Source organism: Amblyomma mixtum, chromosome 1 (assembly GCF_055824585.1).
Source record: "Amblyomma mixtum isolate Tamu chromosome 1, ASM5582458v1, whole genome shotgun sequence".
Classification (NCBI taxonomy): Eukaryota; Metazoa; Arthropoda; class Arachnida; order Ixodida; family Ixodidae; genus Amblyomma; species Amblyomma mixtum.
This window is the reverse complement of record NC_143012.1, coordinates 14,532,208-14,551,922: the sequence shown is the minus strand read 5'-3', so window position 1 is coordinate 14,551,922 and position 19,715 is coordinate 14,532,208. Positions and strand designations below refer to the sequence as shown.

Here is a 19,715-nt window from a genome sequence, read left to right as displayed (position 1 = left end):
TACAGGAAAGTTGTTAGAAAGGAAATAGGAAAGTGAAAGATAGAGGAGCAGACAGGAAAAGGCGACTGCCGATTTCCCCCGGTCGGGTCAGGCCGGAGGTGCCGTCTACAGGAAGCTGGGGCCAAAGTGGTGTGTTGCCTCCGCCGAGGGGCCTTAAGGGTCCAAACGCTCGGCATCGGCTCAACCACCAGGATCCCCTTTTCCCCGGACACGGCGATGCCACGCACGGCTAAGCGCGGATGCTCGGGTCCGTGGTGACGCATTGTTTACCATCATCCCCCTGCGGGGATGTCCCTGCGGATGCTCGGGTTAACCCCGTGGTGTCGCCACTCACCAATTAAAAAGTAAAAGAAAAATATTCCGCCGGTTGAATCCGAACCGACGACCTCTGCATGTCGCGTGCGGGGCACTACCAATTGTTCTACGACGGCGGCTTTCTAGTCTTCTACTTTCGGGGTATTCAAGTTACGTGCATATGTAACCTAACCTTGACAGTGCTCACTGCAGCGTCATTTTCGACCACAGCAGTGAACGTAGGAAATTTCTGTTACACAGAAAGGGACCACGAAGAACGTGGTTGGCCGTTAGGTAGCGAGGCAGCGTGCTGGAACCCTCTTACGCTTCCTATGGCATCTCGGCTCGTCGAGGTTGTCGGTTCATTGTCACCGTGGGAGCTCTTTAGCTCGAGGGTGGCGTGGCCGTCCGACAATGCATATTCGATATGTGTTCCATCGTGCTCTTGCTGTTTCGTCCATTTGTTCGAGCGTTGTTTCCCTCCATGGATGCTATATAGATGCTATCTGTTTGGCTTATCGTAGTAACGCTGCTGCTTTTTTTTCATTTCTTTGTCCTGTTTGGCCCGTCGCCTCTCTTGCCTTAGCAGTCGCTCTGTGCGACGAAAGAGACGGTATAACCTAAAGTGACCAGACGTCCCGATTCAGGCGGGACATGTCCCTCTTTTGTGGGCCTGGTCCTGCTGTCCCGCCAGCATGCTTGTGGGACGGCGTTTTGTCCCGCCTTCGCTACACTGGCTACACCCGGTCTGTTTAGCTCCACCAACCAGCCTAAATAATGGCAAAAACAAGCCATTGCCAGGCGGCTCGCGGAAAAGCGCTCGCAATTGCGAGTCGCGTCTTTTCTCGTCCTTTTCTCGAACTACAGCTAGATATAGCCAAAAAAACATTTAGAGTGTTGGCTAGCTAGTGAGCCGAAGTTAAATCCGGGTACAAAATTGTTTGCCTATGCTATAGTTATGCGTTTGTCCGCGCTGTTCCCTCCGCGTGCTTGCGTTTGTTTGGTTTAATGCTTCTTTGTCGCACCAATGAAAATGCCTGAATGGAAGTGCAAGTTCAACGGAGAACTGGGTTAGGAGTTCCTATTCCTGAAGAAAGTGAAATCGGAGTACGATGTCCGCTGCGAGAAATGTGGAAGAGACTTTTCCATCGCCCACATTGGACGTCTTGAAATTTTAAAACACATAGGCACCGTGAAGCACAAGCGGCATATGTCAGCTGCTGCGTCTTCCATTGTACTGAAGAAGCTTTTCAGGCAAGAACATGCCCCCCCCCCCCCCCCCCCCCCCCCCCTTAATGTCCCGCTTTGGGGTCAGAAGAATATGGTCACTTTAGTATAACCTAACTTAGAGCATGCCCTCCTTTCATTGCATAGTTTTGCTATTCACTTAGTTATTAAGTGAAAGTTGATAAATGAAAACGACACGAAACTTAAAAAAAAAAAAAATACTTTTCACTTTGCATACTTCACAAGTTTCGATTTCGGTTTCGGAGTTAAAAAAGTATCCAGAGCTAATCCAAGCTTAGCCAGCTCATTCTTTCTCGAAAACGCTTCGCGCGAAATTGTTTGTTGTGCTACAGTCTGCAGTAGTTGTGGCGTTCGTTTGCGTTGAAGTGGTCTCTTCATCTTTTCCAGCGCACGTCCGCCCCATTTAGGTGCTGTTCTTTGTCAGCTTAAGATGGCAGAACGCAAGAAGCGCGCTAAGCTTGTTCAAGGGACACTAAACTTCCCGAGGCCTTCATGTGCGGCAGGGGGCCCTTCACAGGTACGAAGTTTGGCATATGCATATTGTGTTTCTTGTTTGTGGCCTGTTCTGTCTGACCGTCATCCGCTTCCAACTTTCAGCGAAGCGGGAGCTCTCAGAGCAGTACGACTGATGTGATGGACGAAGAACTTGACCGCTTGGTAAGCGTATTTTGCACGACCATATATTCATTTGTGTGTCATTTTTTATTACGCGTTTTTAAATGCATAGTAAGACTTAGCACGTTAGAGTTTCGCTAACCTGTGCATCCTCACTGCGTAGATCGCCTGAATAACAAACAAACCACCCATCTTAAAGAAAGCGTAACATAAACTTCAAACTCCGTGCATTGCCGCGTAGGCAGTAGGGTAGGTAGTTTATTCGTGTTATTCGGTAACACGCACACACACACACGCACACATACACACACTTAAAGGAGTATATAGCGAAGTATACGCTTCGTTAAAGGAAATATATTTTGTTTCGATCGGAAGACCGATCTTTTTCGACTCTTCAAAAAGAACTGCGTGCCACGTAATTTTCCCTTTTTTTTCCTTCTCAAGGTCAACGACACTGTCTTCTACCTCTTGATCTCGGACCAACACAAAAAAGCCATAAAGAAAAATGGTAAGCATGTGACAAGTATTCGCTCTTTGATGACATAACAGTGTCCCATGAACTTTTTTAATGAGCATGTGATGGGCTGTAAGCATCTTTGTGTGATTTCCACGTGGCACAAAGGTGCAGGAGTTTTTTTTTTTTGTCTGTTCCTAAGAACCTTGAATTGCCAAGCATTGTTTGGTGTAAAGACAGTCTAAGCAAAGGGTGGACTAGCACCATGCAATTTGTGTTTTGGCCGTCGCAGCTAGTGGCTCAATGGTTATGGTGCTCGGCTGCTGACCCGAAAGGCGCGGGTTCGATCCCGGCCGCGGCGGCTGAATTTCTTTGGAGGAGAAATTCTAGAGGCCCGTGTACTATGCGATGTCAGTGCACGTTAAAGAACCCCAGGTGGTCGAAATTTCCTGAGCCCTTCACTACGGTCTCTCTCATAGCCTGAGTCGCTTTGGGACGTTAAACCCCATAAACCAAAAACCAACCAATTTGTGTTTTGCTTATAATTTTGTAGTTGTTGGCATTGATGTGGTCTGAAAGCTTAACTGTGTTCATTGTGGCGTTTTCTTCCCTTGGTTTTCTTGTTTGAACATGCAAAGCATGAGTTTGTAAGCAGTGCATTGAATATGTCGAACTTTTGCAGACATCAGGAAGCACGTGCTCCAGAACAACGGAAAAATAATGCGTACTGTTCTTACCAAAGCCAAGGAGAAACTTGAGCATGTAAGCACAACGAGCTATTCCTGTTCTTGTAGTGTTTGGCTGTGTTCTCTTGTAACCATTGCTCTAATTGCGTTAGCACATTTCTATTTTCAGTTCAGCACAGTAAGATTGTGAACTGGTACTCATGTTTACAAACCAGCCTGCCCTATCTACTTCTTAAACTTCTCTTTCAGCTTCAGTATATACACATCACCCACCCAGTTCAGTGATAATACCAGACCAGATGAGAAGCACATTCAGTAATTATGCCGTCAAGATGTTGTGTAGTTGACGTCAGACAGGGTAGCATCCATTTCAGGTGTTTCAAATCATTGCCAACTTTCAGCAGATGTTTGTGACTCCGAAAGGATGGGCTATAATCATTGTGACCTGGTGGTTGATAGAGTAATCTGGCAGAAGAGCTTCGCTGCAAAAATGCGAGATTTAAAGGGACACTGAGGAGAAATTGAAGTTGGCTTGTATTGACAGAATACCAGCTCCTGATTACAAAAACGCCACTCATACTGACAACAAAGCTCTTGTAACGTAGAAAAGAGCAAGAACCAAAATACAGGTATCGCCGCCACAGGCCAAACTCGCAAGTACAAGCGTGATGTCGTCATAGGACAAAGCAGTGTTGCTAGAACCAATGGTTCTAGCAACTCTAGGACCCGAGAAGCCAGAAATCCCTGAGGCGCAGCCAATGCATGCGCAAATGTCCTTGACCTCGCCAGATGGCGCCACGTGCCCGGCAACTACGCGCGCTCCTGAAGCATCGGGACCAATCAGCGCCTGTTTTCCGGCGGTAGGCGGGCTCCCGGTATTCCGCTAGCGGTAACAAGGTACACGGTATGCTAAAAGTGTCTATTTGTGAGAACTTCGTTGTTGACTTCGAGAACGAGATCCATCGTAACGCTGGCAAAACGCCAGTGCAAACGTAATCGAAGCGACAGTAGCGACGGCCGCAATAGCCGATAGATGCCTTCAACGTGCGGCCGGCGGTAGCTTTCTTTTCGGCTGCTGCTAGGCCGCATTATGCTAGCCACCATAGCCGCACTGCTGGCTGCCAGAAATCACGGAGTCTGCGGTACGTCATGCGCACGTCATGTGTCACGTCACTTAGTCCTGTGTCGTCATAGGAGAATCCCAAGTTTGAATCAGAGCGGCAGGAAAAACTTTTCAACTTCGAATCCAAATTTCTTAGAAATACATGCATCTTTCGCTGCCGGCCAAGTGGCAACAAAGCCATGACATGTCGAACTATCGGATTTTACTATAAAAAAAATATTAATAGTGCTCTCCTCAGTGTCCCTTTAATGGCAAGGATAGCAACAGGTCACTGGTGACTTCTGAGCGGGCGATATATAAACAGTGGTGATGACCATGCCCAAACAACAGATGCGCATGTATTGTTGTCACGTTTTGGTGTTCACCACCAAACAATCTTTGATCAAAATTTTCTCGGGTATGTACAGTTAGCTCAAATATGAAAGGGAACAGTCTGTTCGTGCTTAAAGAATTGTGCAAATTTTTCTGCACTAAAGCTGAAAATGGCCTATGGCTATCATATGCCCGAAGAATAACTCCTATTGCACGAAACAAAAACTATGCGGTGGCACGGTCTGATTATGTCGGGTGCTGTTGAACACATTGACAGTCAGGTGACAGTGAACTGCACAGGGTCGCTTTGGTCAGTGGAATGTCACCAAGCCACGGCTACGTTGGAGTATCACTGTACTGCGCAACGATGCTGGAAGCATCAGTTCCGATGAAACATGATTTTGTTTAATGCAGGCTCGTAGAGGGCGTTCTGAGAGGAGGAAGGGTGCATGTTTTGAGGCGGAAGCCTTTAATGCCTCGTCGTTGTAAGCAGGAGCTGTCGACAGAAATGTCACGCTTTTCAATTGGTCGAAACGTTCGTGACGTCACAGTGCGCGAATTTCAAACGGGGCCAATTGTACTTTGGCTAGTAACCATGCAACCAATTAAAGGGATTGTATAGTGATGCTCAAAGTAAGTTTAACTGAGTTCAGTTAATTGCTTACTTAACCAATTAGTCGAATTAACCTTTCTAGTCAGACCAGATAAATAAATAAAACCCAGTAAGAAATTGGCCGAGCTTGGGAATCGAACCCCGGTCTCCAGAGTGCGAGTCGAGCACCCTACCACTCCGCCATTCCAGCACGATGGTTTGGAATGAACAAAGGTGCGTCTAGTGAATAAGGTGTCTTCGTTCACTCCCATCTTCCTCTCTTCCCAGTGAGGTTTAGGTGTCCACCGAGATATGAGAGACAGATACATTTCTTTTCCTCAAAAACCAATTTACTGTCGATACAATTTTCATTTTCTTCATTACTGCCCCTCTTTCTTCTTTCACTCACACTTCCTCCCTTCCTGTACAGTGTGGCTCAGGTGTCCACCTAGATGACAGAGAATTACAGCCCCATTTCCTTTCCTCAAAAAGCGTTGAGTTCAAAGGGCAACACATCATCGCGCTGAACGGGTGGTGGCCTTCCTTGGACTCCGTGGCAGCGCTACAACACGCTGTCGTGTTCCACTCCTAAAGGCGAAGATTAAGCGTCATTAATTAGCAGTTAATTGATGCACCAACAAAATGTGCAGTGAACAATCGCGTAGCAGAATGCAGCACTCAGGCTTTCGCCTTTCACCACTTTAGCCGCTAAAGTTCCTCGTAATTTTTTCTACAGTAGTCTCAGCCAGCGTTCACAGACATTGCTGCATATTTTTTTTTTAGTTTTTGCTGCATCTAAAGCAAGGCTTTGTGGTAACGCTCTCCTTGTCTCGAAATACCATTAGTCAGACATTTTTGCACTTTCGAGCTTTTTAAACAAAAGCTCTGCTAGCCTCTTCTTTTTGTTTCTGGGGATGCTTTTAACTGATGGCCTTACTTTTTTTTTGCTTTGCAGGTGTTTGGTTACGAATTAGTGGACCTTGATGACAAGCAAGGTTCAGTTATACTAGTCAACAAATTGGATCTTTCGGAGCATAGTGATTTTCTGCAGCGGTAAGCCATCTCATTGTGGTCATTGAGAGTTGCAACCTGGTAATGTTCCCTAAGGCGCTGCTTTGGTGGCTTTTACGTGGCATGCTTGGGTATGCACGAGGACACTGTTGACGTACACAGCTGCCCATAGCAATGGGCCATCATTCCAAGTTTGTCAGGATTCCAGGGCTGACTGCTGCTGAGGCAGGCACTGTTGAACCTCGCTATAACAAAGTTGAACGAGTCCAGCGATTACTTCTTTACAGCCATAGCTTCATTATTGTCTGTGTTGAGAGCTTCCAAGGGGGTTGTCATTCCTTCGTTGTACCCATTATTTCATTGTAACCCATTTCATTATAGCGTGGTTCGACTGTGTTATTTAAAGTGGACTGTTAATGAACTAGCTTTCAAGTTTTGCTTTTGTGTCACCCTTCGTTCGATGCGTCTAATGCTAGTCACTTCAGGCTTACACTGATAAAAAGTGCAGAAAATATGTCGAGGGGAAAACAGGTTAGACAAGCAATGTGACACTGACTGGTTTGTGGCACTTTGCTTGTGTCTGTTATTTTCTTATCACTGTACTGCTTTCCGTTGGTGTTGAAAACAGGCCTTGACAGCTGCATTTCGATGGAGACGAAATGCAAAAATTTCCAGTGCACTGTGTGATGTCAGCACACATTGTAGAAGTCCAGGGTGCCTAAATCCGAAGTCCTTCACTACAGCATCTCTCATTGCCCATGTGTGGTTTAGGGGTGTTAATCCCCGCATAGCATACCATACCACAAAGGGCTTTTCACCAAGGTTGAGAAACCAGCCAGTCAATTCCTTTCTTCGTTTTGAGTTCCGGCATTTCTGAGATTGGGATTGCTACTGTGGTGTAGCATAGCTCTTAAGATGCCTGCAGATAATAATGAAATTTGCGATTAAACTTGTCATCGTTTTTTTATTATTTAAATTTGCTATTTTCACTCGTTTTTGATCTGTGCCCGTTATTTATCTTACTTCGACTGCAATTGGCTGCCAAAATGATCCTAGGCTCTCTTTTTATTTTTTTGAGTCAGTGCTTGTTCTCTCACATTAAAAATGAAGCCCTGCATGGTGCAGTATTGACTATGTGCTTGGCATTGAATAGAGGCAGGTTTGAAGCTGTATTCTGAATTTTAAAGGCTGCTTGCCGAATTTTTCATCCAGAGTTTTTTTCTTTCTGATTTAGCATAACGAAGGTGAAGGACAGGAAAGAATAGACGACATGGGCACTATTCCCTCATGTTGTTCGCCTTTGCTGCGCTAAAACAGCAAGTTGCATGTTAGCCAACTGGTCCAATATGCCGTACTACAGAGTTTCTTGTCGTGAGGCTGCTTTCTACTCATTTTAAAAAACTAAAATCGAACAAGAATCTCTCTTGTACCTACCATGATGGCACTGTGGTTGTTGCATCCGGTTAAGTCCAAGGTTGCGGGTTTGATCCTGGCCACAGTGACAGCATTTCAATGGCGGTGCAAGGAAAAAAAGTGTGCTTGTGCTGAAATTTTGGTCCACGTTAAACCGACCCCATGGGGTCAAAATTTATCCAAAACCCTTCACCAGAGCATGCATCATAGCCTGCGGTGTTTCTTCGGCATGTAAAAATTAGTCAACTGTTCAGTCAGTCTATCAGATCAATCAACAAGCCACCCAGTGATTCAACCAATCAGCTTGTGAAACACATCCTGCTTGCCCCTTCCTATGTGGCTGCAATGCAGAATTGCGATTGATGGGCTCGCTGGTGTGCCCTCTCTTGCCTGGTTTTTCAGAAGTGAGAAGGAACGTGCAAAACAGGGGCTCATAATCACCGTCCTGACCCTGATTCTTATGAGCGATGGTGCCATTGCTGAAGGTTTGTATCCCTTTTTCTTTGCTGTGGGCCTCTTTTCAAGCACATATATTCCAGGTTGTATTTAGGGTCCATCAGCATCCTGATTTGCATCATACGAAGAGAGTTGCCTATCTTGTGCCACTCAGCACCCCTTTCGTGCTTGCTGCAACCCTCATTCTTTTTTTATTTTGAAAGCAGTGAAAGTTATGAATCCTGTGGTGAAGCCGTAATGAGACATGCGGTACTTCTTTCTGCCTGTCTCAAACAGCTGCATGCGTGCTCAGCAGTCGTCCAGGACTAGTATCACTGCTGCTCTCGGCTGCGTTCAGTTTAAAGAAACCACAATCTCGAATAACGTAGAAGCAGTTCCCCACAGCTGCAGTCGTTTGAGATAAATCTTGTTGCATCTTGCCTCAGAAACAAAGTGATAGTATAATATTTTTGTTTTGCCGTGTTATCCCCACCCCTCATGTAATGTCCCGAAAGGGACCTTTGAGGAATAATAAATAAATAAATAAATAGATAGTCATACGCCAGCAGCCTCGAGCATAAACAAACAAACATTGCAAAGCTTCATGCCAGTATATAATTTTTTTTATCACTGTGTCTAACATATTGTTAAGATTGTTGCATGTGTGGAGCTGCACTAATAAGGCATCTGTAGTCAGGGACAGTAAAAGTGTGTTCTATCTGTTCTATTTGATTTTTGTAGGTGTGAGCCGTTTGCATGCAATTTTAGTTGAAACACATTGCAGCTTCCAAACTGCCATCTTCTGGGAAAAAGTGTATAATATGCATTCAAATCTGAGATTCTTCCCTGCTTTACCTTGTTCTGGATTTAGATAAACTCTGGAAAATGTTGAAGCCGCTTGGCCTTGCTCCAGAGTGAGTTCCTTTTATTTTTATATTATGTTGGATTGCGAAATGTGTTTTTTTCGAGCGAGCCATTGATTCAAAGTGCTCGCACACTCTCAGTTGTTGTATCCTCATTATACAGTGGAGGGCTCTGTATATCAGTGCAGTTTGTATGGGCACTGAGATTGGTGGTCTCTTGTTTGTAAATCTGCTAGTACCAGCAGTGAATGATTAGCATACAAAATCTAACTAGACCCAAATGTGCCCATTAAAGTGGTTTGTCTTGGTTGCCCATTACAGAGTCCCATCTGAAAAGCTTTAGTGCTGGAAGGAATGCTGTGCAAGTAATGGAAAGACTTAATTTGCATGTCAGGTGTTCGGTTCGAACTATGTGTGGAAAAGTTATGGCCTTAACTACACTTTTCCAATCGTAGTTTCGGGCAGTAAGATGGATTAAAGGTGTGATGTCAGAAGTTATGAAAGTTCTTAGTTATAGCAGTTTTCTGTATTCTGGAACTTTTTACATTTGCATCATTGAATTTAGTCTCTCGATTTCTGTCAGTTCAGTTGTGCATACCTAATGTACTTTTTTTTTGTCTTGCAGTACCAATGATCCCACGTTTGGCAACGTTGGTGCGATGATCAAAACAGAGCTCGTCAGCGAAGCATACCTCAAGTTTTCGCCCATTCCCGGGACGTGTGACCCAGTTGAGTATGAATACCAGTGGGGGGCACGAGCCCACAAGGAGGCATCCAAGGAAGCTCTGCTGAAAGTGTTCTGCAAGGTATTTCTTTTTAAATATATGAATGCTCGAAAGCAGCATCCAATGGGTTTCGAGTGGGTGACCATAAGACGCATTTGAAGTAGATGTTGAGTACAAAGCTATGACTGTCGGTCGCTGAGATCATACTGAGTATTTAGTATAGGGTTGACCACTGCCGCTTTTGTAATAGATATCTAGCATCCTTTATAGCCCTGGTGCCTCTATTACGCATTGTACTGTTGCACTCATTATGGACTGCAGCACAGATGGTGTGATAAGAGCTGAATTTATGAAAGAGTGTGACCCCATTGGTGCAGGAGAATTACACACTTAGCAGCTGATCAGAAGAACAGAAGCAGAGTAGTGATGGTATAAATGTAGAGCAAAGCTTTAAAGGGGGCTGGTTGGTTGTTGATCTTAACATAGGGGTGCGCAAACACCACTATTGCGCTTGTTGTCCTGCGTCGTCCGTTCTGCAATACTGTTTGCGCACCTCTATGCTAAAGTATAGAGCATCTGCCTTGTGTGAAAAGGGACAGCGATTTGAGGGGGCTGTTCGTTAACAGTTAGTGAGTGCGTTGAAGAAGAGTGTGATGAAGTATGTTGTGTCATTTTGAAGCCATCTTTGTAAAACGCCACAATAAATATGTGTTGTGAAGCCAGGCGTACCCAAAAAGACGCTCTGTCTGTTAGGTGTTTCCCTGAATCGCGCAAGCTTCTCTTGCAGTCTGACATATCTGCCATGCATGCTTCATTCCGTCACGAATACTACCATTCGAGCGCAAAGTTTGCATTGAAGACAGCCCTCAAACAACACGATAAACGAACTGCTCGCGCACATAGGTGGCGCTGGCTTCAGAGGCGGCCAGTGTGTTGTCTATGGTACCGTCTGGTGTGCAGTGCGTGGTTCTCTTTCGTGCTCTTGTCATGGCGTTTGAGAACTGCTTTTTCAGGTAATGCTGTCTAGGCTGTCTAATTTGTACGACTGTTTCACTAAGCAAATGTAGCGCACTCAAGAGCATGTTGGACTACACGAGAAGCTCGTGAAATTCGGGGGAATGCCCAGAGGATAGAGTGCCTTTTGGGCGTATGTCCAGCTTCACAGCACACATTTATTTTGGCATTATAAAAAGGTAGCTTCGAAATAACGCACCATACTTTGTCGCACTCTTCTTCAAAGCACTGGCCAACTGTTAACGATCGGCCGCCTTCATCCATGCTCCTCTTCCACACCCCCGGCTGGGAGTCATTCCCATGTGTAGGTGCTTTAAAGGTACATCGCCTTTGAAATCACTCTTTATGCTTTCTGAATCTGTTGTAGGATTATAACATGGTTTATTCTTCATGAAGGGACGACATCATAGTTTCACTGTGAAGTCAGAAAACCGCTTTGAAAACTTTTGCTTGCATGTATTCCTATGGGCGCTACGCCTACTTTTCACTCCCAAGTTTACCCCCTACCCTGAGTTGACCACCGGCAAACCGAAGTTCAGACGGTTTGGTACTAGTTTCGGATTCTGGCGCACACCGGTGATTACCTGAAGTTTGCTTTCACTACTGTTCGTCTGGGAAAGCAACCTTTTTTTTTAGTTGGAAACAATTTACAAACAAACTAACGACTTCTTTTTTTCTCTTTTTTTTTAACACATGGAGCTCCATGTGTCCTGCTTGGAGTGGGCACTGGCTTGGGGCGCATACTACCCACGGATCGGGGCGAAACTCTGTTAGACCCTGCATGAAGGTTGCCACCGCTTGTATTGTTGGCTCCTCAATTTCGAATTGTTTTTGTAGAAGGAAAAAAGGTCGACTAATATGTGGCAATATACAGTACATTGCGCGTTATGACCTTTGAATTCCTAAGGGAGGTGTATTCTGTGGTGTAGCCATTGCTGCCGTTATTTATTTCCATTATATCATTGTTATCTCCCATCATGCCTATTTGGCTTGTGCTGACCGTTCCCACTGGTGTGGGGGTGTGTTTTGGGAAGGGGAGGTTGTTATCAAGTTGGCTTCGTATTGGCAGTGACATTTGTTTAGAGCGACGTGGCCGGCATGGCAGCGTCACCTCGCCATTCTAATTATGTGAGTAGACAGGATGTTGTCACCGAAGCTGTTCACTGACAGAAGTGTGGGGACTTTGGGAATGACAAGTGGTGCTTGTTTTTTTTTTTTTTTTTTTCAGATCATGGGGCAGCAGCCGGAGGACTGGCGGACAGTTTTTGAAGAAGTTGCTCGCTCGGAGTAGACGTGAGGAAGGAACACATCACTCATGATAATTCCATACGGCACATGGATTCGTTTTCACCATGCAGGGGCGCTTTGTGATGGATGCGCCAGACATAAAGCGCCAGCCAAGTTGTGTACTTGGCAAGTGTAATTATTAAACTGTTGTTTTCAAGAAAATGCATGCCATATTCTCTGTGCTTGGATGTAAATGCGGACACTTGCTGATATTAGGGGTTCTCAAGCTGGGCTTCGCAGAACGCTTGGATTCTTTGAAGCGCTTCTTGTGTTCCCCAAGTGCCTAAATATATGCATGCCTTAACCTCCACCTTTACTTTAAAGGTGCACTGAAGAGGAATCTGAACTCGTCTTTTTGCCGCGGGAACTCGATCTACACGTTCCTAGCATTCTTAGAAACTGCGACTTATTGCCCGGTGTGGCCGATTTCTCTAATTAAATCGAATTAACGTCCGGCTCCCGCCTTTATTTTTTGAATTCTGCCTCGTACGGTGGGCGGAGTCGACCGACGCGGGGAGTGCCTTTCACCCAGTCCAGTGGCGGCTTGCCGCTCTGCCATCGGCGGAGTAATACGTAGTAGTCCATAGAAGGAAATAGTCCCCGCGTATTTTTATTTCTGCGGGCTTATTTTGCGGTTATATTATCTGCAAATCAAACTATTTATTCACGGAGACCTAAAAAACAAAATGAAGCGAAAGCAAAGCCTCCACGGAGCTGGCTGAAAGGCACTCCCCGTGTCGGTCGACTCCGCCCACCGTACGAGGCAGAATTAAAAAAAAAAGGCGGGAGCCGGACGTTAATTCGATTTAATTAGGGAAATCGGCCACACAGGGCAATAAATCGATGTTTCTAAGAATGCTCGGAACGAGTAGGTTGAGTTCCCGCGGCAAAAAGACGAGTTCAGATTCCTCTTCAGTGCACCTTTAAGTACTTCGTTTTGGGACTAGTCATACTGTGACTTCATACAGCAGATTGTTTTATTTCATAGCTGGTCATTATTGACTGAATTTGGACATTTTGTAAGGTCCTATGCTTTTTTTTTTTTATGTATGTATGTATGCTAGACAGGAATGTACAGAAGCCAAGACATACAGAATTCTCACCACCTTTTGAAAGCCATTGAGGTTTCCTGAAGCTAGACAGGTAATGTGTGGCTCATGCAATGCTGTCATTGTTTTATGAGTAGATGCAAAGCTGTGAGTCATTGAGTCTCGAATTGATGAGGTGGACAGAATTTGTACTTCAGCTAGTACTTGTAATGGCTGCCACACTATTGGACCTGAGTAAACCAGTGGCTGGTGCTAAAAACCGTTGTCAGCTAACAGCCCAAAGACATGAAGCATCAAGTAAGTTAAGAATTGTTGCATTATGGTGGAAATACTATGTACTGTCATTACAGAAAAGACTGCTATCCTGTATGCATGATGCTTCGCAAAGTTGTGTCCAAGGTTTAATGAGGAATAATATCCTGCAACTCCTGGAACCCAACCGAAAGGGAGTGGATGATTGAAGGCCTAGGAACGCAATAACCAGAGTACTATTTAACAGTTTGGCAAAGTAAAACAAAGTAGTGTCTACCTGTCCAGGTAAAGTTGTGGGATCTCCAGGTTGTTAGAGAAACCACTAGACTGTAATATGGATGATGAAGGGGATTGCATTTGTCGGTCTCGCCTAAGTTTTACTTGCTAGGTGCCTAGGTGTAGATGTAGATATTAGGTGCAGATGAGATTAGGAAGATGGGTGTCTTATACACCAGTGTCACTTATGTGTCATTAAAAACTGCAGTTTACAAGAATGTGCAAGTTATAGACCGGAAAATATGGTATATGCTAAATGTTTGTTGTTGTACGTGGCTTGCACCCATTGCATCAGAGGTGTGTACCCAGCAGCCCTGGGGATCGAACCCTGAACCTCCCGCATGCGAGACGGATGCTCAGACCACTAGGCCACTGCTGCAGTAATTTGCAATTTTACTACTGGTAGTTAAAATGCACAGCAGTACAAACAGTTTGAAGGTTTAAGTAAGCATTATCATGTAGTTTCCAATTCTAATATAGGTACGCTACTCATGAGCAATAAAAGCCTTAGAAGCCACGAGAAAGCCATGAGCCTTAGAAGAGAGAATGCATTGAACTTTATCACACTCGTTGAAGCTGCGTCAACATCCTGCAAAAGTGGCCATCGGAAATTGGAGAGTTGGCCTACATGCGGAGCCGACATATTTGTGTGGTGTTAGACCTATCTACGAGACCTCGAAGTGCTCGTCTTAATTGCAATTGCATCATTGCGCAGCTATTGCTTTTAAGCTACGATTCCGTGAACACCAGCTAGGCTTACGCCTCACGCTGTCGCGCTTCATTTGCAAATTTCACGTGTAGAAGAGTTTCCGCTGTACCTGCAGTTAGTTCAAACTCATTCTTAACCCGGAAGAACTGGGAGGCAACCCTGTTCCGCTGCTCTGACCTGCAGGCCCAACGGCCATGGTCGGGCGAGCCCGAGCAGCGGCCGACGCCACTGGGGTCCCGAACTATGGACCTTCACTTAGTACTTGTAAAAGCTGGCCCCCTCCTGTACGTATATCCGTCCATAAAGGTTTTCCACCACCACCGTGGAAACCATGCATCCTCTGATTAGAGAAATTTAGTATAGCGTGATCCACGGCTACTATGGCCATAAGATTCCGCGGGGTGCCCCTGTGCGTGTGCAGATCACCCCGAGGATGCCACAAGGCGCCGGCCAGCTGTTTTGCACGCCTGCCCCGTCGGGACCAATCAGTGCATGCGCACTAGCGGCACGCGGGAACAGATCATGCTATGCTAAATCTCTACATTGATACATGCTGTCGTGCTGGTTACGGCACGTGCGGACCATGGGCAGCACGGCTGCAGACACCTGGCAGGTACAGATATGGGCGCCGCACTTCCACCTGCTCGCACCTGTTGCCGCGAGTGTGCGCATAGCAGCTCAGGCATATGCGTGGGAGCACAGGCAAGCAGCACAGAGTTGTTGCTTTGGTTGCGCACGTGCCGCGCTGCGATCCCGGAACATGAAGCAAGAGTTCCAGAAACGTTATTCGCTCGAGGTGAATGCATTCGAATCAAATACTTTACTGTTTGACCCAGTATTTGCACAGGCCTAAAAATTTTGCATCTTTTGCTCCGCCGGCCTCAACTCGAGCACTCTCGACAAGCCTGCTCACGTTTGTACTGATGTGATGCCCCATACTAGGTGCATCCAAGTCATCAAGAACAGTAAATAAAGCAAAGTGTTTATTATAGGAAAACAGAAGAATGCATTTTTGAAATGAGTAGGGACATCACACCCTTCGCATGGTCAAAGACACACGCTCGAGTACCTTGAAGTAGTCTCTCAACTTTTGGCTCAGTTTTTGGTGCTGGTTTTCAATCTGGGGCATACTTTTCAGCACCACGAGAAGGCGATCAAAAGTCGTGTGTGGCAGCCAGACAGGAGGCGAAGAGGCATGCAGAGCCGTGGTCAGGCCAAAGTACTCCTTGCCATTCCCTAACACAGCATCAATGTACTCGACCGACAAGTCCGTTGCCTCCTCAAGACGCCTGTAGGCAATGAGAAGCCGCAGCAGCTCAGGTGCATCGCGCAGCTTGTAGGACGCGCTCAACCACGCCGGCAACGTGTAGCCATTGCACAGAAGTTTGCTCGCAACTAAGCGGTGGTAGCGAGTTGTTCCCGGTTCCCTTTCATGCTGCTGCAGGTAGTGCTGAAGAAGAAGCCATGCCTGGCCAGGAATGTCCAACACGGCCTTTGGATTTTCAATTATCCATTGCGGATTGATGGTGCGAGCTCCCTGGACGGACTGGGCTTGCACGTTCTTCATGCACTGTTGGACAACGCCCTCAAATACAGAATCCAACTTCATTGAAAACTGCTGACAGATACGAATGGCAACGTTGAAGTGGCCACAGGCCACTAGGAGAAGTACAGTCTCATCGGCAGTGAGCGGCATACCCAAGCCTTCTTGGCCCGATTCGATGAGCAAAAGCCAGGCGCGCACCAGAGAGAGCTTGCGACGAATGTCCTCAACTTGAATCACCCCCACTTTCTTGGTAGATGGCTGTGGGACTTCCTCGCCAGCACTGTCGCGCTTTGGCGACCGGTCCGGTGGGCTGCCGATAAGGACTGGCATGGCAATCCAGGCATCTTCAGGCTTGACAAGCAGCAGGCAATTGATAGCAGCGAGCAGGCATAGCTCCTGGCGCTTCAGGCTTTTGGTTCCGGGAACTTCGAGGTGCAGCCGGAGACCCTGCTCATACATTGCTGACGCGGCCCTTCGATAGCGGCTTCTTTTCACGTGCATGGCGTAGAGGACGTCGTAGTAATGATGCCCAATGAGATCAGTGGCTCTCGCGCTAGCTTCCAGTGTGCTGATGACTTCACTTTCGACCCCTTTGAATGGGAACGTGACAAATGTTGACAGCTGCTGCCGCTCGTACAGCACCACGACTATCTGCCGCAGACAGTTACTGCGATGGTCACTGTTTGGATTCTGGATCATGGCATGATAGGCTTCTGTCACATGGGACAGTTCCAGCTGGCATTTGAACACGAGCGACCACAGCACTGGGACATTTGGGTCATCCCTAGGTGTACACTTCAGAGCCATGTCTGCCAGAGTGATGATGCACTCGGGACACCGGGCCTGTTCGAATGCCTTGATTACTCGGAGAAAGTAGAGCGGTATCGGGGAGAGCGTTTGTGCTGACTTGTCACCCACCATCCTTTCAACCTGTTGCTGAATGTAGCGTTCTGTCGGGACATGTCCATGTGCGAGCTTCTGGAAAAGCATGCAGGCCTTGTGGTGCTCATTGCATCCAAGCAAGCTGGTAGCCAACAGGAATGTCCTCGTCTCATAGTTATTGCAGCACCAGTCTCCAAGCAGCCGAGCATACTCTTGCAGCTGAAGGTGCTGGCCAAGGTCCAGCAAAGACTTTGGAAAAGCATACTCATCCGTAAGTGGCCAGACTAGCTGCCCCGTCGTTGAGATGTACGATGGAAGAATGGTTCCCCAGATCTGGCTAACTTCGAGCTGGTACCTTGCAGAGAGCTGTCGCCTCACCAACTCTCCACCACCGTCCCGCAAGAACAGACGAATGAGGCTAGGCTGCTGGGTGTTCTGGCTTATGATTCCAAAGCCATCACTTCTGCTACTCAGAGACATCCTGCTGATGCCTCCCTCAAGAACACTGGACACAGGGTTGCCTTCAGTTTCCGTAGCCCAGAGAGCTACGTAATAGGCTCGTACCAGCCTCTGTGTTTCAGGGATTACAGTGCTGATGATGTCGAGTTGGCGACCAAGATCGCTCCTTGTCTTCCCGACAGCAACTACAAGGCCCTGCAGCAGGAGTAGGTTTTGGCAGAAAGTGAAGCGAAACTTCATCATCTGGTGCAGGCAAGTAGCCACAAAGTCGCAGCCAGTTGCACTTCCAAACAGAAGGCTCCAGGAGTCAAAATGGAAGTCTTCGGCACTTCTCGCACCTAGGTTCACTAGTGCGAGGTCCATTGAGTCCACAAGTTCCTTCAGAAACACCACGGCACTGCGGACAGTGTCGACGATCCTGTTCACCTCAGCGCGATGCTCTCCGCTCAAAAGCTGGTCAACCACTTTTCTGCTGAGGCTCTGCACATCTTCCATGAGATACAAGCCCTGTGCAAACTCGACCAACATGTCTGAAGTCAAACAGGCGTTCAGCATCTTGAGGCAGGACAGAAGCGTAAGGACACCCTTGTCTGATTCCCCCCCAGTGTACCAGGGAGAGAGCTCTTCCGAGAGAATGCAGCCTTCCTGCCACTCGCAAGGCCTGAGCAGAGACACGTGGTCACGCCGAATGAGTGCCGTCATTCCTGTGCTTGGGTCAACAAACAAGCCCAGCGGTTTCAGCCCAACCTCGTGGTACTGAGTACAGGTGTTATAGAATTTGCCCCAGCACTGCATGGCTAGATTGACATACTCTTGATTACCAAGTTCAACTTCCACTGCACTTGTGTGCATTTCTGCTTCGACAGCTGCCACAATGTCATCCTTCAGAGTATGGCACCCAAAATCGATACTCGCCGACGTCTCTCCACGCCGGCTGTACATGCCCAGTGCCTTGGACAGGGTGCTGTAGGAAAAAGTGTTCTGTCCAAAGATTTTCTCAAGGTAGAATTCTTGAGCATCCAATGCAGCTGGCATGGTTATTTTTTCCGGCGGAATGCTTGGCTGCAGATGGACACTAGCCCAGGTACCACTGGGGCTGTTGGGTCTGTCAATGTTCAGCATGCAGATAAGCGGTTCATCGTTGTGGTTGGCCCAAAGTGTCCAGAGAGACGAACCTGACAGGCAGAAGTCGACTAGGTCATTTTCAGGCGCTCTGACTTTTGTGAGCAGAGCCAACCTGTGGCCACCGCTAGGAGGCTGAAAGGGCTGGAAGACGAAGAACTGGTTCCCCTCCGGGAAACAAGCGTAGACGCCGAGGTACACGTCACCGGACGGGTCGACTGCCTTCACCATGCAGGAGTGACGACCGGTGAGTCGACACGTGGACTTGGAAGACGGCCAGTGGTCCAACACCGAGCACTCGGCGAGCAAGTCCTGGCTCCGGTACGACCACTGGCGGATGCGGAGGTCCTTGGAGAGGGCAAAGATGAAGATGTCGTCGTCGGCTTGGTGGCAGACCAGGCTCAGAGATGCCTCGTCGCTCCGCATCGAGGTGGGAAGGATACCGGTCAGGAAGCGGGACACGCTCACGCTCTTCCGTATCTCCATGGACGACACCTTGCCGCCCGCTTCGAGGGGGTCGATGGACACCACGAACAGCGAAGCGGTGTTGGTCCCTAGCACGAAGATGGCCTCTCCGTTCACCCCCAGCCAGCTGCACGAGTTGTGGGAGAGTGTGGTGCCCAGACCTGCGTGGTTCAGGACGTGGTAGTCGCGAAGCAACACCGCCGAAGCGTCGAAGAAGACGGAGCGGCCGCTGGAGGTCGTGTGAAAGCGCGTCCCGGGGTCTGGCTTGAGCACGCGAGGGTGCGGGAACGAGATGCGGTGGACACTCGCTATCGTGGCGGCGAGGACAACGAGCCAGTTCCTGGTCTCGAAGATGGACACTCCTTCGAGGAGAGGGGTGTGCTGGAACCGCAGGCGCAGCTTGTTCCCCACGAGGTTCACGTCCAGAGACTCCTCGGTGAGTTCGAGAACGTTGTGGTTGGTCTTCCAGTAGATGAACCGGTTTCGAGTGGTGTTACCCAGCGCCGGGTCCTCCTTGTAAGCATAACCGCCAGCGCGCTCGGCGAGTTTGATGTCTTCGAGCGTGCTCTGCGCCGCTCCTGTGTTGATGGTGAGCTCCTTCCATTTTGGCGCCGACGTCTCGCGAAGAGGGACTTCCACATATCTCACGTACTTGGTGCCTTCAAGCATGGCGAGAGATGTTTTGTTGTCACTCCCAACCGAATGCAGCCATGCGTCCAACGAGCGCGCGTCCGCAACGGCCACAGGAGTGGCTTGATACTTGCGTGCTTGGCTTGTGTTGTGAATGGCGCTACTGTGCTACTGTTAATGTGCAACCTGTACAATTTGTTTTAAAAGTGCGGCTCTGATATAACTATGCAATAAAATAACAGTTCTACTAAAT

General features: G+C 47.6%; 2 protein-coding genes across 2 annotated transcripts; one reads left to right on the top strand and one right to left on the bottom strand.

Moving 5' to 3' along the window:
- The first annotated feature begins 1,817 nt into the window (after positions 1-1,817).
- Positions 1,818-12,323, top strand: MAGE (necdin, MAGE family member). The gene is made up of 9 exons (XM_089585572.1): positions 1,818-2,059; positions 2,140-2,199; positions 2,602-2,665; positions 3,294-3,373; positions 6,280-6,377; positions 8,151-8,233; positions 9,055-9,097; positions 9,672-9,852; positions 12,014-12,323. Exons 1-9 carry the CDS (start codon positions 1,973-1,975, stop codon positions 12,074-12,076), a joined length of 759 nt encoding a protein of 252 aa, XP_089441698.1. The 5' UTR covers positions 1,818-1,972; the 3' UTR covers positions 12,077-12,323.
- A 3,005-nt stretch (positions 12,324-15,328) lies between these two features.
- On the bottom strand, positions 15,329-19,588 carry Nup160 (nuclear pore complex protein Nup160). The gene has a single exon (XM_089543426.1). The coding sequence runs from the start codon at positions 19,499-19,501 to the stop codon at positions 15,389-15,391; it is 4,113 nt and encodes a 1,370-aa protein (XP_089399552.1). The 5' UTR covers positions 19,502-19,588; the 3' UTR covers positions 15,329-15,388.
- Between the last annotated feature and the right edge of the window lie 127 nt (positions 19,589-19,715).